Here is a 23986-nt window from a genome sequence, read left to right as displayed (position 1 = left end):
TCCGCATTACTCCTCAGCACAGCCTTAAGTGAGGGTCGTCCTGGTCCCTCCTTCCCAGAGCCCCCTCCACATGCCCCATACCTGTTCTTCCTCCTGTTTGTCTCTCTCAGAGACCATCCATCTGGGATCTCCCTGCTTCCGTGGTCCTTTCTGTGCACAGTAGTCAGAGGGAGCCTTTTGAAACAGTCACTCCATCTGCTTAAACTCCTGCAACGGTGAGCAAGCCTCCTGCAGAAAGCAGCTTCATCATTACCCCAGCCCGACCTCCAGTGATCAGACCTGTGCTTCACACATCCCTGCTCCTGCCAGGCCAAGGGTCCTCGGGGCCCCAGCTGGGCAGCCCCGGCATAGAGACAGTCTCTGCTCGGTGTCCTTCCCAGGGCAGAGTTGTGCACTCTGCCTGGTCTTCCCTGGAGATTAGCCTTCCTGGAGGAGACCAGTTCTGATTTATCTGAGTCTCTGGCATCCAGCACTGGGCTGGGTCACAGAAGATAAAACTGAGCTGGGAGAGAACACCCTGTGGGTTTCCAGCCCGTGGCTCTGGACAGACTCTGAGTCTCCAGTCTGCCCTCAGGCAAGCATACTATCAATTCTGTGCCTCAGTTTCTTCCTCTTTAAAATGGGGATGATTGGGGAGCCTGGGTGGCTCAGTCGTTGGGTGTCTGCCTTTGGCTCAAGTCATGATCCCAGGATCCTGGGATTGAGCCCCTCGTCAGGCTCCCCTCTCCCATTCCCCCTGCTTGTGTTCCCTCTCTCACTGTCTCTCCCTCTCAAATAAATAAATAAAATCTTTTTTTAAAAATGGGGATCATTGATATCTTAAATGAAAAAATCCTGTACAGTGCTTAGTGTCAAAGAGCTAACTAAACTACTGTCTTAGAAAGAACAAAAGGAATTTGTCTGCATGTGTTCATGGCAGCATTATTCACAATAGAAAAGGTGGGAACAACCCAAACACGATGGATGAATAAATTGTGGTCTATCCAGATAATGGAATATTATTCAGGTATAAACAGAAATGAAGTTTGGTCACAGGCTACAATATGGATCAATCTGGAAAGCGTTATGCTAAGCAAAACAAGCCAGGCGAAAGCCCACATGTATGAGAAAGATCCATACAGACAGAAAGCGGTTGCCAGAGGCTGGGAGTAGGGGAGAACGGGGGTGAGTGCTAAGGGGACAGGTTTCCTTTTGGAAGGACGACAAGGTTCCGGAACTAGATGGTGGTGATGGTCCCACCACACTGTGAATGCGCTAAATGTCGCTAGTGGTAAATCTTGCGTGTATTCATTACAATGTAAAAGATACGCATTAGTGTAAAAGGATTAGTGAAGCTACCCGAGAGCCAGCCCCATTTCGGGCTCTTCCTTGGGACCCGGCAACCAGCAAGGGAGGTTCTGACCCGACGCGGTGGAGCCCCGGCGGTGAGCACCACGCTGCTTGTCGGAGCCGGGGTAGCGTCAGGCGGGCCGCCCGCCTGCCTCCCCTGCCGCTCTCAGACCTGAAGCCGCTCGGGGAACCCAGCCCTCGGCTCCTCCCGCAGGGTCAAGACCCTGACGCCCCGAGCCCCGCCCCGAGGGCCCGCCTCTGACCCCGCCCGTCCGCCTGTCAGTGCGCTCCACCGTGACCACGCCCCCGAGCAGCCCCTCCCCGTGCCCTCTCTCCTGGAGTCTGGCCCCGCCTCTGCAGTTCCAGGCCCCTCCTCTCAGACTCCGCCCCGCCGCCTGTCAGTCAAACCCGTCCGGCCCCGCCCCGTCTTCCTCCTCTCGTCGTTCTCGCTCTCCTCAGCGCGGCCCGTTGTTATGACGACACGGTCGTAAATCCGCCATCTTCCTGCGGCGCGTTGCGACATGGAGGGCGCGATGGCAGTGCGGGTGACGGCCGCGCATACGGCAGAAGTCCGGGCCGAAGCCGGGCGGGAGGCGGGCGAGGGCGGGGTCGCGGCGGCGGCGAGGGCGGCGGCGGCCTTGGCCCCTGGCGGCTTCCTAGGCCTCCCGGCGCCCTTTAGCGAGGAAGGTAACAGGGCCTGACGGGGTCGGGCGCGGCCGGGGTGGGGACGGCTCAGTCCTGGCTGGAGGAGGCCCCGATGGCCCGAGCTGTGGACGCGACAGACCGTCCCAGACGCCTGTTCCTTGCGGACCTCCCGGATCCCCAAGGGGGCCCTGCATAGCCCTCCACGAGCCCCCGGGTTCCTCAGACCCTCGGGCCTCTCCTGCGGGGCGCCCATCACCCAGCGGGCCTCGGTGCCCACTCACGGATACTCACAGGTGGCCAAGCCTCTGGGGGCTGCCCGTGTAGACCTCTGCCATCGCCTCCACGGCCGGCCTTGCCCCTCAGACCCGCGGTCCAGCCCATCTTCGCCTTTCTGGGCACGGCCCTGCTCTCCTCTGGGCCCCCTCCCACTGCACCTGACGGGCCTCTAGAGCCCTGGCAGGGGTGGGGCTGGAGGCTGCAGGGGGGCGGGGCTCCGGGGCTCCAGGCTCCAGGCTCCGAGGCTCCGGGCTCCGGGCTGGCCCTTGGGGAGGCAGCAGAGCCCAGTGGTGGAGAGCCGGTGCTCTGCAGCCAGCCTGCAAGCTCCATCCCAGACCTGCCGCTTTCTGGCTAGTTGATCCTGGGCAGGTGAGCCTGCCTTTCCCCTTGCAAGATGGGGATGCTGCTGCTGCTGCTGCTGCTGCTGCTGCTGCTAATGTGTTAAGCACTTACCCCGCATCGCATTTTCATCCTAAAACCAACCCTGGAGGCTCTTACTGTTGTTATTATTCCCATTTTGTGGGTGAGGGAAACTGAGGTTCAAGGATATCAAAGTGACCAGGTCACCCAGGTAGTAAGTAGCAAGGACTGGACTGTGTGACTCCTCAGCCAGGTCCCCTAACTTCTGGGCTCTGCTGCTTCCCAGGACTGTGGTGACAAGGAAGATAGAGCACGTGGTGACCCGCTGAGAGCAGTGCCGCAGGCACACCCAGGGCTGGCTCGCCCAGGGCTAGCTCACAGGTGCACGGATAGCTTTTCAGACAGAAGGAGGGTCTCTATCCTCAGCTCTCCAGGTTGGCCTGAGAGGAGGGGACTGGCTGGTGATATTGGGGTGGTGGTCCCCGTCTCCACAGAGCTCATATTCTCAGTACATTTTTTTTCTTCTTGCTCCTTCTTATTCCAGCTGGGGAAGGGTAGGACCATTAGGGGCAGTGCCAACCTGTAGAGGGATCTCTTTGGAGGTTGCTGTGCCGTGCTGGGCTTGCCCCCAGCCCTGTCAGTGTTGTGTGGGTGAGGCGTGTCCCTTTCTGTGGTGGGTGCCCCTTCATCGGCAGCACTGAGTCAGACTTGGCCAGCTAGATGGGAAGGTTAAGAGGGTGGTGGGCACCTCAGTGCTTGGCTTGTGACTGTGAGCCATCTGGAGGGGACTGTGGTCTTCTGTGGGCCAGTCATGGCTGTGGTTTAGGCTTTTGTTTGCTCACTAATTCAGAAGACTCCTTCTATGTGCCAGGGCTGGTTTGACCTTGATGTGGTACTGCATTTGAAGTGGTAGGAACTGGCAGACTTTTACGGAAGCACAAGGGACATCCCCCCATCCCTTTGTGCAAATGGCAGGCCATCTGGAGTAGACCCTCAGGTTCAGGTTCTGGTCCTAACACTCACCAGCTGGGTGCCTTTGAATCGCAAGTCATTTTTCTGCAATGAGAATGGTCATCTCTGTTTCCCCAGGGTGCTGGCTGGATTCGGTGACATCCCCAGTGAGGTGCCTGGCACCCAGTAGGGACTCAGTGAGTGGGAAGTCTCTCCTGTAGGACCTGGGGTAGGCACTGGCTGCTCAGCCTAGATGGTGAGGGGCTCGGGTGTGATGTTCCTGGGGTGTGGAGCCCCTCTGGGAAGTTCCATCCCGAGTGTCTTCAGGAGAACAGGGAGCTCCTGCCTGTTCAGAACCAACGAAGCAGCAAGTCAGTGAGGAAAGAGGGTTATGGGTCAGGGCATCCTGCCTCTTCTGTGTTTGCCTAGGGCTGGCCTCTCAGCCAGAGCCCTGTGGGCATTAGCCCACTGATCCCCACTGCACCATACACGCACTGGGTTGGCCCATTTTATGGATGAGCAAATGGACCCAGACATGGCCACTGAGGTGCCGAAGGGCACACGGATAGCCCAACAATCTTAATCCCTGGTCCTCCACTGTCCCCAAACTGGTGTGGGTGAATCCCTCCACCTCTTGGCTGCTCCCAGGGCCTCTGTCCCCTCACCTCTAAAGTGGGGGTTTTGGCCACGACAGCCTCTGTGGCTCTCCGCAGCCTAACTGTACAGTTGGGGCCACCACCTGCTGGATGCTGCTCTCCCTGGGGTGGACCCCGCTTCTGCAGATCCCCAGAGGATGGGGGCTGGCACCCTGGGCCTCCAAGAGTTTTCTCAGCCCTTCTGAGAGGGCTGGGGAAGGTGCGGCTGCTTCCAGTGGCACCCAGCGCTGGAGGCCCTCCCGAGCCGCACCGACCACAGGCTCATTGCAGATGAGGACGATGTGCACAGATGTGGCCGCTGCCAGGCGGAGTTCACTGCCTTGGAAGACTTTGTTCAACACAAGCTCCAGAAGGTGTGCCAGAGGGCCCCTCAGGAGGCCCTCCCTGCAGCCCCTGCTGCCGGTGCACTGCTGGGCCAGGAGGTGAGCTCTCCCCCGCCCCCCGCCCTGCACATACCCGTGCATGTGTGCGCTCTCCACCCCGACCCCCGGGCTCCTCTGACAGCTGGGAGGGGGGTGGGTGCAGCTGGTGCCCTGCGGCTCAGGGCTTGGGCAGAGGGCCGGCGCCTGGTCATGGATGAGGGAGGGTCTGGGCCCGGCCCCCAAGAGCTCAGCAGTGCGCCAGGGTGGCCCAGCCTTCTCAGCAGCCTCAGGCCGGAGCCTGCGCAGTTAAGGTCTCGCCTTTCTTGGAACCTCAGGGCCTGTCCTGGCTCAGGGCTTGTCTCCTGCCCTGTACACACAGTTCCTCAGTATCCCACAAACAAAGGGTAGCTCTGGGCGTCCTGCCACCTTGTCATAAAAATGGCCGACTTTGTGGTGTTGCGTGCATGCTTGGGCTACACACACGTTCTCATGAGGGGTCCACAGCACCCTCGCAGGGTGGCATTCTTGTCATCCTCCTCGTATGGAGGTGGGAAAGGAGGCTCTGAGAGATGTCAGCTGCCTCAGGTCATCACAGGGGGTGGTCCAGAGGTCATAAGGCTCACAGCAGTCTCACTCTGACCCTGTGCCCTTTCCTGCCCCTCCCAGTGGTGCCCTTTCCTCCAGGAAGACCCCCTGGTCCCACATGGCTGGGCTCTTTCCCTTGATACCCTGGCTGGGGCTTGTGGGTGTAGGTGCTGACCTCATCCCTGCACAGCCTGCTGAGCTGAGCTTCGGGCCAGAGCCGCTGGCCACTTCCTCCTGGAGCCCCCCACAATGACGCTCGGTGCTCTGCAGTCAGCCCACGGTGGCCAGAGGTTTTTGAGTGATGGGGTGACCCCTTAGGCCTGAGATGGAGGGACCAGGCAGGAGTCAGGCTCAGAGCAGGGGCAGGAGAGATGTTGGGGGAGATGAGAGGCCCCACCGCAGCCTTCCTGCATGGACATAAACACAAGCCCGTCCTCTCCAAGCCAAGGGAGCTCCAGAGCCCCGCAGATGAGTCCTCTCTGTCCCCTCTTCCCCCTCGGTAGGTGGTGCCAGCGGTGGCAGGCCCGGAGGAGCCCATCACTGTGGCCCACATCGTGGTGGAGGCAGCCGCTTTAACGGCAGACATCAGCCATGCACCTGACATCGTCGGTAAGCCAGCGCGATCTGGTCCCACTGTGGCTGTCCACGTGTGGCTCTCAGCACAGCTGTCGCTGACCTATCAGCTGTTTGTGGTCAGCACCGAAGGCTAGGGACCCTCGCTGCCCGTGTCTCTCTGCTGTCCTGAGAGCAAGGCCTGGCTGAGGAGGGCTGAGGCCCTAGGGGCTGAGCACCGGGCACCAGGCCCTGGCCTGCCAGGAAGGGGAAGCTCACGGGCTGCATTCAGAGTCCTCACTTTGTGCTTACTCACGAGCTGGTTGTTTCCTCCTGCGGCTTCTCCAAACTTTTCTCCCTGGTCCTTCTGGAATCTTCCCTATTTCTCAGCCACCCACCCCTGGTTGCTGCTCCCTACCCCAGGGTCAGCTCTGATGGGTCAGGTTGGGGTACGCAGGGGATGCACGTGCTGCTCCGGCTCTGTGCTAACCTGCTGTCTGACCTTGGCTGTCCCCTCCCACGTGGGGGTGGCAACTCCTGCCCTGATTCTCACCAGGCTTTTATGAGCGTACAGAGCAAGTCAGCCTCTTTGATGGCTCTTTTTAAGTTAAAGTGCTCTTCAGATGTAGGAGAGGGGTTGTTGACAGGTCTGGATTGGGAAGGGGGAAGCTTCAGAGGGCAGCCAGGTGTGGGGTGTGTGTACCCAGGAAGGAGGCTGGGCGCGGCCTGCTGCCACGTTGGGAAGGCCACGGTCGTTACCTGGCCGTCTGTCGGGTAGGAGGAGTCTTGGCAGGTGCGTGAGTGGGCGGCCTGACAGGATGCGGGTTTGGGCAGCAGGTAGAACTTGGCCTTGCGAAGCCCTGGGGAGCAGCTGGGGCAGGAAGAGAGATGGAGGAGACGTCAGGGAGGGGAATGTCAGAACAGGCCTTTCTGCCAAGGTCCCGCCTCACGGAGGTGGCAGGACACCTGTCCCCATCTCTGTGCTGACATTCCTGTGGATGGGGACGTTCACCTGTGCCGCTGTGGGACAGGCATGTTGTCATGCAGGAGGTGGGGCCGCACTCCGGCCCTGGCATGGTGTTTGGTTTCTGGGGTGAGTGGTGTCCCATGGGAAAACAAGTTCCCTGGGCTAGGGCGGCATCCACGGGTCCCAGACCCCCAGCCAGCCAGGCCCCTTCCCAGCACGCCAGCCTCCAGCCGGCTCATACCTGCTGCTCGGCAGCTCCGCCATGAGCTCCGGGGGCTCCTCTCTGGGCACCTCCTGGCTCTCTTGTCCCCTTGGGTGCCCCAAGTGTCCGTCCCCTTGGTGTCAGCTGCTCTTTGGTGCAGGTTGGCTAGCATCCTCAACTGCCAGTTTGCTGGCATGCCAGGACTGGGGGCATCTCAGTCCTTGCCGGGCCAGGGGCCTCAGGGGGCTGTGCAGGGGAACCTGTACCAGGCCGTCCTGCCTCTCCAGGCAAACAAACTTGCGTGTCCTCTCTGGGCTCAGGGCAGCCATGTTCCTCCTTCCTTGAGCCCTCCGTCCACCGTCCGTCATACCACACTCCACCTCAAGTCCTCGCAGAAGTCCCTGTCCTTTTGGAAGTTTGCTTCTGGGGTGGAGGGACCATAGAGCATCAAGCACAGCCGCCAGGGCACCGGCGAGAGAGGCCCTTAATTATTTCTGAGTCACGGTGCTTCCCCTCTGTTTGGGAGAATGGCTTGTCAAAACACTGTGTGATTGAGATGGTTCCTAAGAGCGGCTTTACAACTGTTCCCCGCATGTCATTTTTAGGAGCAGAAATTGTGCAGTGTGTTTACGGCTTAGCTTTGCACGTTGTCAGATCTCTTCATCACCCGTGAGAGGTGCTAAAGCCCGGCCCCCTTCCTCAGGCGGTCCCGGGTGTCTCGGGAGCACTGATGCTCCCAGACGCGTCCCCAGCCTCCCTGCCGGTCCCCGGAGGCAGCCGCCTTACCTGTCAGGGGGAGCCAGTGCTGTGAGCAGAGCAGACAGCCCACTCCCGTCTCCGGGCTGGCACTCACTCGTCCCTAGAGGTGGCAGAACCCCTGCCCACGTCTAGTCGTGTGCTCCTGGCCTTAGGAGGGGCACCAGTGCTCAGGATGGGTCTCCCCACTGGAAACATTGTGGGGTTTTGGAGCTTCCCCGGGCAGCTCTGCAGTCAGAGGGGATGCCTCCCACTCGTGGAGCAGGTGCCAGGCACGGGCTGGAGGGTGGTCGGGACAGCCCTGCGGCCCCCTCCCTGCCCCCCAGCAGTGCTCCCCGTTAGGGATCGGAGGTGGCGCAGGGTCCCGAAGGTCAGGCTGACCCGCCTCTCCTCAGGCGGCGGACACATCAAAGAGGTCATTGTGGCTGCTGAAGCAGAGCCGGGGGACGGCGAGATGGCAGAAGCCCCAGGTAGCCCCAGCTGTCAGGGGCCTGCGGTCAGCGGGGAGGGCGAGCAGGCTCAGGTCAAGCTGCTGGTGAACGAGGACGGCCGCTACGTGTGCGTGCTGTGCCACAAGACCTTCAAGACGGTGAGCCCCGGGGCTGCGTGCGGGTCGGGCCTCCTCCTCCTCCTGCCCCGGCAGGCGCCTGAGCCCCACTTGTCCCCTCCCCCCAGGGCAGCATCCTCAAGGCCCACATGGTCACCCACAGCAGCCGCAAGGACCACGAGTGCAAGCTGTGTGGGGCCTCCTTCCGGACCAAGGGTTCGCTCATCCGGCACCACCGGCGGCACACCGGTGAGCCAGGCGGGGGCTGGGGGCCGGGGGCCGCACGGCATGCTGCCAGTGGCTCTGGTGGTGCCCCGGCCTCTGGCGGGCCGTGAGGCTGTGTCCCCAGGCCGCTAGCCCTGCCTGAGGCTGACTCCGTTCCCTCCACAGACGAGCGCCCCTATAAGTGCGCCAAGTGCGGGAAGAGTTTCCGGGAGTCGGGTGCGCTGACCCGGCACCTCAAGTCTCTCACCCCGTGCACAGAAAAAATCCGCTTCAGCATGAGCAAGGACGTGGTTGTAGGCAAAGAGGACGCGCCCGCAGGTCAGCGAGGTAGGGGCTCCCTGGCCTGGTCCTGGCTGCGGCCTGGGGGCCACCCTGGCTGGGCAGGTTTCTTCAAGGATTCTCTCGGTTCTGCCTTAAAGGGTCTGGCACTTCCACGGTGGGGACGGTCCCATCTTCATCAGTGACGAGCGAACCTATGGAGACCTCACCCGTGATTCATCTGGTGACAGACGCCAAGGGCACTGTCATCCACGAAGTCCACGTCCAAATGCAGGAGCTTCCCCTGGGCATGAAAACCCTGACTCCAGAGGTGCGGGCCAGCCCGGGGAGCGGTGCCACGGGAGCGGGACGGACCCGGCCTGCCTTCCCGGTTCTCAGTCTGGCTGCAGGGGAGGCCCGCCGGAGGGCAGCAAGGGCCGAGGGATGGGGAGCTGGGGGCGAGGGGGAGAGTGAGGGCAGGGAGAGAGGGCCGTGGGGCTCCCCAAAGCATTCCTCTGGGTATGCGTGGTGCTCCCTGGGCCATGTGGGGTCTGCCCCGTGCAGTGGGTCCAAGTGGGTACCATGCCCAGGCCACCTGGCCAGCTTCCCTCCCTCTGCCTGCCCACAGCCCCCGGGCCCCGAGGAGCTTCCCTGTCCCAGCGAGGGTGGCCGTGAGAACCTGCTGCACCAGGCCATGCAGAACTCCGGCATTGTCCTTGAGCGCGTCACCGAAGAGGAGGGGGCCCTGGAGCCAGCCCCTCCCGCCGCACCCAGTCCGCAGACCCTGGGAGATGGTCCCTCAGAGCTGCCCCTGCTGGAGGTGGAGCCCGTGGAGACAGTAGGTGCCTGCGATGCCGGTGTGCTCCTTCGAGGGGGGCTGGACCTCGGCTACAAGGTCACCACCCAGGCCTGGCAGCTGTCCTCCCTGATTGGAAAAATCGAGTCCCCTTCTGCAGGGACTTTGTTCCGTGTTTACTGCCTTCCCGGTGCTCATGGTATCATGATGGAGCTTGCGGGGGGGTGGGGTGCCGTGGGTCTGTTCTCCTTGGTACTGCTGGTGCCCAGCCTACAGTGGGTGCTGGAAATGTGCTTTGCCCCCCCCCAGCAGGTGGCCAGCGGGGCCTCCACTGCGCCCAGGACCCACCCGTGCCCTCAGTGCAGTGAGACCTTCCCGACGGCGGCCATCCTGGAGGCCCACAAAAGGGGCCATGCAGGTGGGTGCCGGGCAGCAGACGGCCAGGATGGGCCTTGGGTGTGCGGTGGGCGGCTAGGTTGGTCCCTGGGCGGGCAGCAGGCAGGGGGCCCTCAAGGGGTGGACCCGGCCTGACCTCACCGGCGGCCCCAGGGCCAAGGCCGTTCACGTGCGTGCAGTGTGGCAAGGCTTTCCCCAAGGCCTACCTGCTCAAGAAGCACCAGGAGGTGCACGTGCATGAGCGCCGTTTCCGCTGTGGAGACTGCGGGAAGCTCTACAAGACCATCGCCCACGTCCGCGGCCACCGGCGCGTCCACTCCGACGAGCGGCCCTACCCGTGTCCCGAGTGTGGCAAGTGCTACAAGACCAAGGTGGGCCCTCAGGCCCTGGACCCTGGCTCCTGACCCCCGATCCGCGGGCTCCCCTGCCCCGGGCCAGATCCATGCCCTGTTCCCTGCCTCCCAGCACCCCCCTCCCCCGACCACACGGCCCCTGGGCCCTTTCCCTGGCCTGCGGTGGGACGGGAGAGTCGTGGGCTGAGCTGTGGCCGAGGCCAGGTGGGTGCTGATGGTGGGGCCCCACAGAATGCCCAGCAGGTGCACTTCCGGACACACCTGGAGGAGAAGCCGCACGTGTGCCCGTTCTGCAGCCGAGGCTTCCGGGAGAAGGGTTCCCTGGTGAGGCACGTGCGGCACCACACGGGCGAGAAGCCCTTCAAGTGTTACAGGTGCGGCCGTGGCTTCGCGGAGCATGGCACGCTGAACCGGCACCTGCGCACCAAAGGTCAGGGCCACGGGGCAGCGGGGGTTGGGGGGAGACCGGGAAGTCAGCCGCGCTGACGGAGCCCCCCCGCCCCGCCCCCAGGGGGCTGCCTGCTGGAGGTGGAGGAGTTGCTGGTGTCCGAGGAGAGTCCCACGGCAGCTGCCACGGTGCTCGCGGAGGACCCGCACACCGTGCTGGTGGAGTTCTCGTCCGTCGTGGCTGACACCCAGGAGTACATCATTGAGGTGGGGGCGAGGCCGCTGGGGTGGGGCCGGGCCTCCGAGGGGCCAGGCTGACCTCTGACCCCCATCCAGGCCACCGCAGACGATGCGGAGACGAACGAAGCCGCAGAGATCATTGAGGGCACCCAGACGGAGGTGAGGGGCGGGGGGAGGGTGGCGGGGCCGGGGTGGTGGCCTGGCGCCCTCCCCACAGCCGCTGGCTGAGCCACAAGCCGCCCGCAGGTGGATAGCCACATTATGAAGGTGGTGCAGCAGATCGTGCATCAGGCCAGCGCCGGGCACCAGATCATCGTGCAGAATGTGACTATGGACCAGGAGGCGGGGCTGGGCCCAGAGGCGGGTGCGGCGGACACCATCACCATCGCTACGCCGGAGAGCCTGACGGAGCAGGTGGCCATGACGCTGGCCTCGGCCATCAGCGAGGGCACTGTCCTCACGGCCCGTGCAGGCGCAAACGGCGCCGAGCAGGCCACCGTGACCATGGTTTCCTCAGAGGACATTGAAATCCTGGAGCACGCGGGCGAGCTGGTCATCGCCTCACCGGAGGGCCAGCTCGAGGTGCAGACGGTCATCGTCTAGCATGGCCGCCCGCAGGCTCTTGGGGCCGGGCTGGGGCGAGGACCCACGGAAGAGGGGACACAGAATTCAGGTGTTCAGAGGGGTTGTGGGAGTGTAAATAGTTTTTTGTTGCTTTACAATAAAACATGAAAACCCACCACTTGTGATGCCCCTGCCCTGGCAGGTTCCCCTGAGGCGGCCCCCGCCTGCCCGGCCCCCCTGCAGACTCATGCGCCTGGCCGCCCCGCCCAGGGCTCTGGCTGGGGTGGCGGCACTGTGGCGGTGCGTGGGCGTCTCTGGCATGTGGACTGGCAGCCTGCTGCTGCCGCCCTGCCCAGCTGGAGTCGTGACCCCAGCTTGCCCAGCCCCACGGAGGTGGGGGGAGGGGGGTGGGCAGGGGACCCAGGCTGGGAGGCCCAGGAGCCGTGACCTTGGGTCGAGGTGACAACGGAGAAGCAGCAGGAGAGCCGCCAGGAAGGTCTTTACTGGATGCACTGCCTGCCTTTTCTCAGAGGCACCCCCGAGGGAGAGAGTCTGATGACCTAGTTTTGCGGGGTGGGGGAGGGGGGACAAGAACAAGGCCTGGACCTTGGAGGCTGGCCCTTTCATTCAGTCCCAACACAGTTCTGGGGGGCTGGCAGGGTCATCAGAGTCCTGGTTTTGATGGTCCTGGTGCCAGAGCAAGCTCAGGGTGGACCCTGCCACCTTGCCCCCAGGGGTGTCCCTGGGAACAGGAACCAGGAGCTCCAGCATCCATCTCCGCAGAGGGGGTGGGGCTGTAGCAGTCCAGCCCCTCCCTGGACGCGGGCTTCAAATACCCGCCTGGGCCCCTGGGCTGCCGCTGCTGTCTGACCAAACCCCTGGAGTCAGTCTCCTGCACAGACACACCCCCAGCCTGGATCTTGACCTGGATCCTCAGCCTTGCATACCGCCCCATCCACATCCCAGGTGAGTCCAGGGCCTGGGCTGACCAGGGGCCCTGAGGGGGATGGGGCCCCTGTATTTGGGCCTCAGTTTCCCCCAAGGAGTAGAATGGCCATGGTAAGCCTAGTGCACCACCCGGGAGACGCTGGGACGCAGGGGAAGGATGCGCCTTGGACCCCGCGGCTGGGGCGGACAGGGGTGACTTGGTGTGTCTGACTCCAAGTCCGCGCTCAGGAACGTGTCTGTCCCTCCAGCCCGCCCGCTCTGCGCCATGGGTGGGCCCCGGGTCCTGCTGGCCGCGCTCTGGGCCCTGGGGGCCGCCGGGGCCGCGGCGCTGCGCGTCGGAGCCTTCAACATCCAGAGCTTCGGCGACAGCAAAGTGTCGGACCCGGCCTGCGGAGGCGTCATCGCGCAAGTGAGGCCCGGGACCGGGGGCGGGGCCGCAGCGGGGCTTCCCCGGGTGAATCTGCCGCGCGTGACCCTGCACCTGCCGGCCCCTCCCCCAGATCCTGGCTGGCTATGACATCACGCTGGTGCAGGAGGTGCGAGACCCGGACCTGAGCGCCGTGTCCGCGCTCATGGAGCAGATCAACAGGTGCGGGGAGGCGGGCGGGTGGACAGGGCCCAGCGTTCTGACCCCAGGCCCAGATCGCGGAGGCCGGTCCCGTGCCTTGACCCCGGGCCTGGCCCGTGTCTCCGCAGCGTGTCCAGGCACGAGTACAGCTTCGTGAGCAGCGAGCCCCTGGGTCGGGACCAGTACAAGGAAATGTACCTGTTCGTCTACAGGTGAGGGCGGGGCCGCGGAGCCCTGGCGCGCGGGGCGGGAGGGGGCCGGCTAAGCGCGTCCGCCTGCCTGCTTCCCCCAGGAAGGACGCGGTGTCGGTCGTGGACACGTACCAGTACCCGGACCTGGAGGACGCCTTCAGCCGTGAGCCTTTCGTGGTCAAGTTCTCAGCCCCCGGCTCGGGTGAGGTTCCCCCCCGCCAACTCCCCGCGGGCGCCGCCGCTCCCCCTCCCCCCCGTCCCCGCTTCTTGCCTCTGACCCGTGCCTCCCGCAGCTGCGGGGGAGTTCGTGCTCATCCCGCTGCACGCGGCGCCGCACCGGGCCGTATCGGAGATCGACGCTCTCTACGACGTGTACCTGGACGTGATCGACAAGTGGGGCACGGACGTAAGCCCCGTCCCAGTCCCGGTCCCGTGCGCGCGTGCGGGGGGTTGGCGGTGCCCGTGCGGGTGGGGGGTGCGGGGGCGCGCACGGGCTCAGCCCCGGCTCCGCGGCCCCCGCAGGACCTGCTGTTCCTGGGCGACTTCAACGCTGACTGCAACTACGTGCGGGAGCGCGACTGGCCGTCTGTCCGCCTGCGCAGCAGCGAGGTCTTCAAGTGGCTCATCCCCGACAGCGCTGACACCACCGTGGGCAACTCGGACTGCGCCTACGACCGCATCGTGGCGTGCGGCGCCCGCCTGCGCAGGAGCCTCAAGCCCCAGTCGGCCGCCGTGCACGACTTCCAGGAGGAGTTCGGCCTGGACCAGGCTCAGGCGAGTGCGCGCAGGGAAGGCGGGTGAGGGCCGGAGCCACACCCCTCCCCGCGCCAGCGCTTCTGAACAGAGCGCCCTTAGAGGCTGGGTTCTGGCTGAAAGGATCGCATGGGATGGCGGAAGACGCCCTTGGCCTCTTCTCGGGTGGGGTCTCCAGTCCGGGCCCCAGCCCACCTGCAGGCTGCGCAGTGGTTCGTGGAGCCCCAGCGGGCTCCATCCCTGGCCCAAGCGGGGGTGCGGGCAGTGGTCGTTTTCCACGGTGGAGTCCCAGGACAGGCTGCCCGGCGGGGCTGCTCAGGCTCCACCTCTCTCCCTCCAGGCTCTCGCCATCAGTGATCATTTTCCTGTGGAGGTGACCCTGAAGTCCCACTGAAAACCCTCAAGGCCCGGTCAGGGATGCTGCTTCCAGACTCAGGCCAGGAGAACAGCCCTGCGGGGCTCCTGGGTGGCTGGCCAGCCCCCAGCAAGGCAGCCGGGCATGGTTGGCTGGACAAGTGGCTACCACAGATCACGGGAACACGCGGTCTGTTTGCCCGTCTGTGTGGCGGGCTATGCCATCTACCTCGCAGGGTGGTAGAGTGCCGGGCACAAGGCGGTGCTCAATAAACACGGGCCAGCACTCAGCCAGGACCACACACTGGTCGGCGTCCAGGCTTCCGTGTCCTTTCTTAGGATTCAACTCCTCTGAGGCCCAAACTTTGGTCCTGCAGCCCAGTGGGGTCCTGGGTCCCCGCCCTCTAGGGGACAGGGATGGCCCGGCCTGCCCCTTTGACTCCCTGCTGGGAACGGATGCCCTCTAGACCAGGCTGGCCCCAGAATGCCGCTCCCGTGCTTTCCAGTGGAAACTTGTGCTTTGTGCCAACTGCAAATGCTTCCAAGAACACGTGCTGAGTGCAGCTGGGGATAAACACACAGCTTCGATGCCGACGTGCAAGGCCGACCTCCCAGTCCCTGATGTCCCCCCTGCCCCTCGCTTCCTGGGTCCTGCAGACCTTGCAGACACTTGAGTGTATCAGGGGTCCCTGCCCTGCCCAGTAGTGCAGGGAGCAGGCAGTCAGGAGCCCCAGGCCGCCCAGCCAGTGGGTGGCCCTGGGACACCTAGGGAGCCCTTCAGTGGTGAGCAGGCTGGACTCCTCACGCAGCTCAGGCAGGTGGGACCACACACCTCACGTGTACACATTGCCTCTTCCATGGGGCCACCCTGGGAAGGCTGCTTCTCAGGAGCCCCGGGCTGGCAAGGGTTTGTCAGGGAGAACCATGCCCTGTGTCCCAGGGAAGTCCATCACCTGAGGATTGGGAAGGAACAGAACTGGGGGTACAGGGGCCCAGTGAGGTTTCTGGTTTTGGAAACAACTCCATTTGGTGGGTCTGGGAACTGGCCTGAACTGTATGGAGGAAAAACCTTTGTTTCAAGAGTCTGGACAAGTTTTCTGGTGTGATCTTTCTGAAGGAGGACTGGGGCTCCTGCAGTGCAGACAGACTCACCTGTACTGCCTCCCGTACCCCTCCTCAAGCCCCCCAGTCTCTGGACAAGCATGGCCCCTCTGTCTCAGTGGGCAGATGTGGTGGCCAAAGGGCTTTCCTCTGGGGGAGGTCCTTGTGGGTCACTGGCCTGTGACCAGGGGGCATGCCCCCAGCAGTCAGGCAGCTGGGTAGCTAGGGATGGGACAACACAAGGACTTTGTTCTCACTTCTGCTCTGGCAAAGGGGACGCTCAGCAGCGAATGTCACCGAGACCCAGAACGGCCAGCCTGCTGGTTCAGGATTCCCAAACTGAGGCCCTGCCCCCCTGCCAGGAAGAAAAGGCGCTCGTGGGGCAGTGGGCTCCTGGGACACTGGCTACAGGGAACAGGGCCTTCTAAGAAGATCAGCAAAATGAGTAGCTGAAAGTACTTCTACATTGGAAAAGAGCTTGTTTAAAACCCCTCGGAATCAGAGGGCTCCCGGGAGGGTGCGTCCGGCCCCAGCCCCATGAAGGCAGCCCAGCACTTAGCCTTTCTTCTGTTTGAGCTTTTCTAAGTACACATGCAGGGACTTCTGGATGGAGTCTCTGGAGATGAAGCGGACAAAGTTCTGGATGTCCGCATCACGCTGCTGGAGCAGGCGGTCGGCTGTGGGCTTGCGCACCAGGTTCTTGGTCAGCTGTCGGGCGTGGTCTACAGAAAAGGGCCCGAGTGTGAAAACCCACCCGACACGTGGCATCACTCCCAACCTCTCCAAGAGAGTTCCTGCAGAAACTCTGGTAGGAAACTTGAACACACAAGTAAACAAGCAAAATGAAAATCACCCATTCCCCACTGCCTACCAATTTCTTTTAGAAGCAGAGCGGATGACACTGTGAAAACTGCCTCTTACCCCGTCCTTTTCAGTCCCCAATATTACGGGGATATTTTCACATCACTACGTACTCGTTCACAGCACAATTAAGTCAGCGAACCTGGCCCCCCTACAGCCAGGGAGCTAAGAACAGTTTTTACATTGTTATGGAATTGAAAAAAAGACGTTTTGTGACATGCGAAAATTATACGCAATTTAAGTACCAGCGGACTGTTTCATTGCACACACACACACGCTCGCTGGGTCACAACTCTCTCGGTTGCCCTCGTGCTCCAGCACCGCCACGTGGCCGAGCCCGAGGGACCCACAGAGCCGACCATCCACCTGGCTCTTTAGAGACGCTCTGCTGATCCCTGGTCTCCATCATGGTGGATATTAACCAGCCCAATTTCTGTAAACAGATGCACGGCCCGTTGCCAATGGTCTGTGTAGTGGGTTGAAGAGTGGACCTAACCAAGCCCTAGATTCTGTGCATGGGGCCGTATTTGGAAAAGGGTTTCTGCAGATGAAGTTAGGATGAGATTATCTTGGATTTTGGGTGGGCCCCAAATCCAACAATGAGTGTCCTGACCAGAGAAAGGAAGAGGGGAGACTGGAGACAGACACGCAAGAAGGCCACATGGAGGGAAAGCAGACCAGCGTGATGCATCTACAGGCCAAGGAGTGTTTGAGCCGCCAGAGGCTGGACGACACAGGAAGGAGCCTCCCCTAGAGCCTCTGGGGGGAGCCCGTCGGCCCTGCCCAAACCTTGATTTTGGACTCCTGGCCTGCAGACTCGGAGACAATGCACTTTTGTGGTTTTAGGCACCGCACACCCCAACTGTGTGGTATTTTGTTGCAGTGGCCCCAGGAATAAGTCAGTCGGCAATACGTTCCTGACGTGCACACAGCCCCCTTCCAGAACCCTCTGCTCTCACCAGGAGCATCAGGCTGTGGGGGGTGCTGGCTGTGTCTGCCGCCAGTCCCGGCCCCTCCCTGTGCTCCTCACCTGGAATGGCCAGCCACTGGGCCATGACTGACCGTGCCGTGCTCTGCACCTGGTCCTCGGGGACGACCTGGTCCACAATGCCCACCTGGAGGGCGTCTGAGGGCGGGAAAAGGAAGCCCAGCTGTAGGGCGCGCTCTGCGGCGCGGTGCCCAATGGTGTTCACCAGCACGTCTTTGAACCTGGAATGACACATCCACTCGCTGGGGGCTCCCAGGATAGGTTTGGCCCCAGGGGAGGAGAGAGCGGGTGCAGCCCCAGCCTTACCAGAAGGGGGCGATGATGCCCAGCAGAGTCTCGTTCAGCCCTATGGCGTACTTGGGGTTGTTAGCCAGGACCCGGTAGTCGCAGGAGAGGGACAACAGGCAGCCTCCGGCTGGGCTGATGCCCTGCAGGGGAAGAGACGCCACCTGGCTTTGCGTGCTGCCGTGTGTGTGGGGGTCTGAATGGATTCCAGAGAGCCAGGTCCCAAGGAAGGCGCCCCTCAACAGTGCTGCACCCACACTGGCTGGGCTGGGTGTGCACGATGGGGACTTGGGCTTGGCCAGCGGCTCTTGGGGGCCAGAAAATCACTCTGCCTGGAACCTTCCTGTGGGGGTCACAAGCCGCCTTTCTTTTCACAGCTTTTTTTTTTTTAAAGATTTTATTTATTTATTTGACAGAGAGAGACAGCCAGCGAGAGAGGGAACACAAGCAGGGGGAGTGGGAGAGGAAGAAGCAGGCTCATAGCGGAGGAGCCTGATGTGGGGCTCGATCCCATAACGCCGGGATCACGCCCTGAGCCGAAGGCAGACGCCCAACCGCTGTGCCACCCAGGCGCCCCTCTTCTCACAGCTTTTGCTGGGGATGCTAAAACACTAACCAGTATTTAGCTGAAGCTGCCATGACGGGTACTGCCCCACAAGACCCATCTCCATCCCCAGCAGGGCGTCCCAGGAACCCCAGACTCACACTGCCCTCACGTCACGCACCCCACGGCCTCAGAGATGGCACCCTGCCGCCCACTGACACGCAGCCTGTGGCGTCTCCCCGACTCTCGCCACCCTGCCATCCCCTGGTTCAGACCCTTCTGGCACCTTACTGGGGAGGGGGGGGTCCCCACCGTGTCGTCAGACACAGGGCTTCCTGAGCCTTAGCAGCCCCCGCATTCCCCAGGCCAGGCCAAAGCGGTATTTCCAGAGGTGAATCTGACCCCCTCCTTGTGCCCCCTCCCCATCCAGCCCTCTTGCTGGGCCCTGCCCCTGCCCTTGTCACCTGGTCACGCGGGTCCACAAAGGCATGCTGACCTGTGTACCTCTGAGGGTCCCCCCCACCCTTCCCGAGGGCAGGGCCCCATCTTGCTCCCCCACCCGGGGCCCAGTGAGGCAGTGAGGCGGCTCAGGCAGGGGGACACTCACGTTGATGGCACCGATCACCACCAGGTTGGACAGGTAGACTCGTAGCCACAGCTCCTGCACCGCCTTCCAGTACTCGGCGCAGTGCGCGGGGTCCCGCCCGTACATCTCCAGCAGGTCCAGGCCAGCGGAGAAGATCCCGGGGCAGTCCTGGGGGGCGAAGGAGCCACGGGCCCTGTCAGGGTCCACCCCCTGCCAGCAGTAGGTCCCCAGGGCCCGGGGAACTCCAGAGGCGGTGGGGCCGGGGTCGTGTTCCCAGTGGTGGGGAGCCGGGGCTGGGGCCTTGGGGCACATATTCTGATCTCCCCCAAGGTCGAGCCAGCTGCAGGTGCCAGGCTGGGCGGTGCTGCTGCTGGAACACGGCAAAGCAAGGACGGGACCGCGATGAGCCGAGAAGCCAGATCTCCGCCCCGGGCTGTCACGCACGAGACACAAGCCTGGGGGGTGGCCGAGAAAGCATGTGTCCTGCGCAGATGTCCTGGGTCATGACACAGCCATCAGAGGGAGGAAAGCAAACACACAAGAGCAGTGACAGCTGGGAGAGAGGATGGCCACATGCTGGTGCTTTCCAGCTAAGAACTGCTGGCCCGGAAGGCAGACCGTCGTGGGGGTGGGGGCAGTAGGGTGACCAAGCAGCCATCATGGGAAAAGCCCACACGTGGGGCTCCCGAGTGGCGTCACGATGTCCCTAAGCAAACAAGAACGAGACGCTCCCATTGCCAGAGCGCGTCCAGGGCTGGGGTGCCGGGCGCGTCCTGTTACAGATCCACAAACCACGGCCGACAGCCACCTGTGTCTCTGTGGAGAGGGGACATGCAAAGTACGGGACAGTCACAGGCAACGTCCCCACATCCTCATACTAAGTGAGGAGCAGGTTGTGTGCAGGGCGCAGGATGTGATTCCTCGTTGCTCCCGCGTCCCTGCGCGTGCGCCGCCCCTGGTGGCTGACCCATGATCCTCCGTGGCCCAAAAAGGCCACCCAGGTGTGCTGCCTCTCACGGGCCACCCCTGCGCTGGGGGGGGGGGGGACAGCAGCTGCGGGGGCAGAGCTACTCCTGCTCTGAGCACATCCAGCATTTCTGCCTTTTTCCTTACACTTCCCCACCCCCACCGAGGACCCCTCCCCCTGATCCAGCCTGTCCGCACAGAAGCTTGCCTCCGGTCCTAGCACTCGAGGAAAGCAAGGGCAAAGAACGCTGTTGCGGCTGGGACGGAAACCGCCGTCCTCCTGGCGGGGGACGTGCTCTGCACCCTGACTAGACAGGGTGAGATGTCTGAGATTCAGCAACAGGTCTGCAGGGGCCAAACTGTGTCTTGGGAAAAGACGCAGTCCCACCTTTACCCCCCCAGGACCTATGAACGTGACTATTTTTGGAAACAGGGTCTTTGCTGATGTGACCCATGCACAATCATAGGAGCACCAGGACCCACCAGCAGCTGGAAGAAGCGAAGAGGGACCCCCAGGAGAGAATGCTGCGAGCCCTCTTCGTGGCCCTGTGTTGCGTGCCCCCCCAACACACCAGCATCCCGGCACCCACCGTCATCTGCTGTGGGCCCCAGGCAGGCCTTTGCTCTGTACACAGTAGGCGCACAGCCAAGGGCACAATGCAGACCCGTTTACGGGGAGATGACACAGTCCTGGCGAGAACGTGGGCTTCTGAGGGACAGAGGCCAGTGCCCCTCCACCAGGACGGTGCCACTTTGAAGCCGGGGAGGCAGCGGGACCCTCGCTTTGTCGCCGAGGGACAGAAGTCCCTCTCTCGGTTTCAGAGCACAAGAGAGAAGATGTCCCGCTCTGAAACAGCACCCTGCATGGAGTGTGTTCAGACATTATCTGGAGCACAGAGTTCCCAGGCGACTGCAACCCATCCAGGCAGGTCAGCAGCAAGTGTCGCAAGCACCCACACCCAGGAGAACTCCAGCCCGGGGAGCAGCCCCAAAGAACCCCCTCCTCCACAGGGCTCTGCTCTGCAAGCCCCAGCTCCCCAGCACCCACTGGGTGTGTACGTCAGGCCCGCCCTAGAGCCCCAGAGAGTTCGGAGCTGTGACAACACCGGGCCACACCAGGACAACCCATGGGTTTAAGGAAGGCAGGTGCGTGCCCAGTGGACACTCCAAACCCTGGCTGGAAGAAGCTGGGACTGCCTTAGATGATGGCAGAACCAAGACCTTCTCACCGGTCTCTGTAATATGGAGGCACTATGGCACACACGTGACACTCAGAGGGCACCCAAGTTTGGACTTCGACCTCGGGTAGGTAATGAGTACCCACCGATGTGATGATGATGCCTCGGAAGGTCTTGTCGTTCTCCAGTTTCTCCAGGCTAATGAGCAGCTCTGTCAGAAACTCGAGGCTGAGGCTGTTCACTGGGGGGTTCCTCATCTTCATCACAGCGACCCCTACTGTGAACATGAAGAGGGGTGCGCTCACAGCCAGTCCGGGAAAAGCACACCCAGTCAGCCTGCACCCTCAGCCTGGACACGGCCGGCCACATGGGTCTTGTGTTTCCAGTGCACGTGAGACCCACCTAATGTAAACCCCCCATTTAAAAGTGAACAATTTAGGACTATGAGGTACCCGCTGTGTCGCACGACCACGTCGATCTAGTTGCTGAGCGTGTCTGTCCAAAAGAGGACCCTGTGCCCACCAGCGGTCACCACCCTTCCCCGGCCCCTGGCCAACGCTCGTCTACATTCTGTCTCTACGGACTTGTCCATTCTGGATGTTTCACATGAAGGGAAGCATCCAGTCCGTGACCCTTCCTGTCTGGCCTCTTTCTCCGAGCACCATGGTCTCTAGGCTGACCCGAGCTGCAATATGGGGACCACGTTCTGTGCAGCCACGCATGTGCTGAGGGACACTTGGGTTGGTTCCAGCTCGTGGCTCTTGTGGACACGCTGCTATGAACGTTTGTGCACAAAGTTTTGTTGATCCTTTTCTCCCAGATTACAAGTGCTCCGTCCCCAGGGGAGGAGGAAATGGCTTCAGCCTCTTGAGGAGTGCGCGAGCAAACTCAAAGACCATCTGTGCAAGGAGGAACTCCCCTGGGGAGTTCACGCCTGCCTAAGGACAGAGGCTACAAACACTTGCGGCCTGATGTTCTTAAACTCTCCCCATGCACTCAATCGTCCTGCCAGTGGCCGGGGAAAGGCGGATGCTGGCAGGGCTGGCTGGGGCCACGTGTGCTCACTGCCTGCCTGAGGACAGGCCCCAAAAGCTGCAGAAATGCCACCATTCACTTAGGGTACGTTTCTTTGGTCAGGACCTTAGAAACCTCTGGATGGTCAACACGGTTCTCTAGGGGGGACAACTAAGTCCTGAAGGCAAATGAGCTCTTTGGAGACCTCTGATTTATGAGAAAGAAGAACTTATTAACTGGCTACTGGCATGTTTGTATGCAATCAACATTTCCAGAAGCAAGCTTCTGGGCTTGGTTCAGAGTGAAGCTTCTGAGGCTGACTGGATTTTTACAGGGCCTGGTCCAGAAGAATCAAGGGCCCTGAGGGAAAGGTAAATAGGCCAAAGGTGAACATGAGTTAACAAAAAGGACTCTGGGTGAACCTGGATGTCATGGGGTAAGCAGTCCCATCCTTGCCCTGGGGCAGGTAGACTTGGGTGCCTGGTGCAGGGAGAGGGGCTGAGGCTGTAACCTGGCGTCCCACGCACAGCAACAGGCCTCTATCAAAAAGCACACAGTGCTTTTTCTACCTCTTCTGTCCCCTTTGCAGAGATTTAAGAGGTGCTCTGATGGGTACTGGGGGTTGGTTAGCAGTGACTGCACTGTGGCTCCTGGCTTTAATTAGTAAAATACCTGGTAGGTTCTGTGCCCTGTTGGAGTATTAAAAAAAAAAAACAAAACTAAAATACTTTATTCCAAAATACTTCCAATTATTTTCAACTTCTTTTTTTTTTTTTTTTTTAGGTTTTTTTTTGACACAGAGAGAGAGAGGGGGCACAAGCAGGGGGAGGGGCAGAGGGAGAAGCAGGCTCCCCACTGAGCAAGGAGCCCAACACAGGCTCCATCCCAGGACGCTGAGCAGAAGGCAGACGCTTAACCAACTGAGCCACCCAGGCGCCCTTCAATTTCCAATTTAATAGTTTAGATAAAGGGGCATACCCCTCGAACTACAGACCAAAACCTTTGAACCTTCACAGTGAGTTGGGGGAGGGGCGCCTGGATGGCTCAGTCGGTTGAGCGTAGGACTCTTGGTTTCGCTCGGATCATGATCATGATCTCCGAGTGGTGGGATTGAGCTCAGCGGGGAGCGGGTTTGGGATTCTCTCCCCCTCTACACCCCGTGTCCCCCGCCGCCCGCTTGTGCGCACGCTCTCTCTAAAAACTGGGGAAAAACCGCACTTAAACCCCCTAGACTGATGACCCTTAAGCTCTGAATCCAAAAGAAATGGTCTTCCCTACCGGGCTTTACCTCGGCCTTCGACCATGCGGAGGCTCCCGGGAGCCGGGAACAAGAGTCCGAGCACAGCGCGGAACCCTGGGACTGCGCCCTCCCCGCCCCGCGCGGCTGCAGGGCGCTGAGCGGCAGGCTGCCCCGCGCCGGCCCCGACCTGCGGCCCCGGGCGCGCTTACCTGCGGCCGGGTCCGGCTCCACCAGCACCCGCGGGCTCCCGAAGCACCGCACGCCGTCCCCGCTGCCGGCCGCCGGCCTCCCGAGGGCCGCGCCGGGGACCCGAGCCCCTGCGAACGACAGCGCGAGGCCTGTTAGCTTCGCCACCGCCCCTCCCGCTGGCTGCGGCCCCCCCGAGCACCCCCGCCCCCCGATTCACGCACAGGGTCGAAGCAAGGCACGCGTCAGGGGGCGCAGTCCCACGGTCAGCGCCATCTTGACCCGCCCAGGTCCACGTCCCGCCCGGCCCCTACGGCCTGCTCCTCCCAGAGGCCCTGCTCTGGAAGCCCCGCCCCACTTCGCTCGCTCGGTGTCCGGGCTGCGGGGCGACGCTGAGGCCAAGGTCGGCAGGCGGGTGTGGGCCGCTGCCCGGACAGGCTCGTCCCCACTGACCGCCAGCGGACACCGTGCTCCGCCTCCACGCAGCGGCGCGATGGGAAGTTAGCACGCTTCCCCGGCTGTCCACCGGCCCAAGCTAAGATCAGGTCACTCGGGCAGGACTGCTGGGACCGGGGCGGGCTGCACGGAGTCCTGGAGAGGGTTTTGAGCATCGGCGGTGATAAGGGAGTTTGGGGGAAGCCCAGCTATCCCGGCACCTGAGCAGCAAAGGCGACCAGATGACACCAAGGGCCGTTTCTCCAACTCTGCACCCACAGAGACTGGAGTACTAAGATGCGGGCGACCACAGGGTTGCCTCCCGCCTGAGCTCAGCCTCCAGCCCAAGGCTGCAGAGGGGGCACGGGAATCAAGCTGGTA

The 23986-nt window shown here is 62.2% G+C and overlaps 3 protein-coding genes and 1 long non-coding RNA gene across 8 annotated transcripts; 2 read left to right on the top strand and 2 right to left on the bottom strand.

The window, feature by feature from the left end:
- Positions 1-964: 964 nt before the first annotated feature.
- LOC123783786 (uncharacterized) lies at positions 965-8040 on the bottom strand. The gene is made up of 3 exons (XR_015720882.1): positions 6925-8040; positions 6476-6587; positions 965-5571 (listed from the first exon to the last, which is right to left on the bottom strand). It is a non-coding gene; the product is annotated as an uncharacterized LOC123783786 (long non-coding RNA).
- Positions 1851-11446, top strand: E4F1 (E4F transcription factor 1). 4 transcript variants are annotated; one of them, XM_045784702.2, is made up of 14 exons: positions 1851-2016; positions 4488-4639; positions 5668-5773; positions 8037-8230; positions 8317-8437; positions 8579-8731; positions 8833-9002; positions 9300-9509; positions 9780-9885; positions 10017-10234; positions 10448-10646; positions 10728-10870; positions 10940-11002; positions 11090-11446. In XM_045784702.2, exons 1-14 carry the CDS (start codon positions 1851-1853, stop codon positions 11444-11446), a joined length of 2358 nt encoding a protein of 785 aa, XP_045640658.1. The 4 variants fall into 4 exon arrangements, with proteins under 4 accessions (XP_045640658.1, XP_045640657.1, XP_045640656.1 ...); XM_045784701.2 differs by having other exon boundaries at positions 9777-9885; XM_045784700.2 differs by having other exon boundaries at positions 8579-8740.
- A 1174-nt stretch (positions 11447-12620) lies between these two features.
- Positions 12621-14523, top strand: DNASE1L2 (deoxyribonuclease 1 like 2). Its single transcript, XM_045784758.2, has 7 exons — positions 12621-12764; positions 12856-12944; positions 13052-13135; positions 13216-13316; positions 13408-13520; positions 13637-13888; positions 14208-14523. Exons 1-7 carry the CDS (start codon positions 12621-12623, stop codon positions 14259-14261), a joined length of 837 nt encoding a protein of 278 aa, XP_045640714.1. The 3' UTR covers positions 14262-14523.
- Positions 14524-15781: 1258 nt separating this feature from the next.
- ECI1 (enoyl-CoA delta isomerase 1) lies at positions 15782-23552 on the bottom strand. Of its 2 annotated transcripts, none has more exons than XM_045784768.2 (7): positions 23395-23552; positions 23194-23301; positions 20877-21007; positions 18608-18754; positions 17478-17599; positions 17214-17392; positions 15782-16044 (listed from the first exon to the last, which is right to left on the bottom strand). In XM_045784768.2, exons 1-7 carry the CDS (start codon positions 23444-23446, stop codon positions 15878-15880), a joined length of 906 nt encoding a protein of 301 aa, XP_045640724.1. In that variant the 5' UTR covers positions 23447-23552; the 3' UTR covers positions 15782-15877. The 2 variants fall into 2 exon arrangements, with proteins under 2 accessions (XP_045640724.1, XP_045640725.1); XM_045784769.2 differs by having other exon boundaries at positions 20877-21004.
- Positions 23553-23986: the final 434 nt, after the last annotated feature.

This window comes from Ursus americanus, chromosome 2, assembly GCF_024610735.1.
Source record: "Ursus americanus isolate L20-20 chromosome 2, mUrsAme1.1.p, whole genome shotgun sequence".
NCBI classification, from domain to species: Eukaryota; Metazoa; Chordata; class Mammalia; order Carnivora; family Ursidae; genus Ursus; species Ursus americanus.
The sequence above is the reverse complement of the archived record's forward strand: the minus strand, read 5'-3'. Positions and strand labels throughout refer to the sequence as shown.

Bases quoted from the DNA above. Each gene is read 5' to 3' on its own strand.
- DNASE1L2 (XM_045784758.2), top strand. From the start codon at position 12,621: ATGGGTGGGCCCCGGGTCCTGCTGGCCGCGCTCTGGGCCCTGGGGGCC. The intron at 12,765-12,855 runs GTGAGGCCCGGG...CCCCTCCCCCAG, and splicing joins GCGGAGGCGTCATCGCGCAA to ATCCTGGCTGGCTATGACAT. The intron at 12,945-13,051 runs GTGCGGGGAGGC...GTGTCTCCGCAG, and splicing joins CTCATGGAGCAGATCAACAG to CGTGTCCAGGCACGAGTACA.
- E4F1 (XM_045784699.2), top strand. From the start codon at position 1,851: ATGGAGGGCGCGATGGCAGTGCGGGTGACGGCCGCGCATACGGCAGAA. The intron at 2,017-4,487 runs GTAACAGGGCCT...GGCTCATTGCAG, and splicing joins GGCGCCCTTTAGCGAGGAAG to ATGAGGACGATGTGCACAGA. The intron at 4,640-5,667 runs GTGAGCTCTCCC...CCCCCTCGGTAG, and splicing joins GTGCACTGCTGGGCCAGGAG to GTGGTGCCAGCGGTGGCAGG.
- ECI1 (XM_045784768.2), bottom strand. From the start codon at position 23,446: ATGGCGCTGACCGTGGGACTGCGCCCCCTGACGCGTGCCTTGCTTCGA. The intron at 17,393-17,477 runs GTAAGGCTGGGG...GTGTCATTCCAG, and splicing joins GGCATCATCGCCCCCTTCTG to GTTCAAAGACGTGCTGGTGA. The intron at 16,045-17,213 runs GTGAGGAGCACA...CCTTTTCTGTAG, and splicing joins CCAGTGGCTGGCCATTCCAG to ACCACGCCCGACAGCTGACC.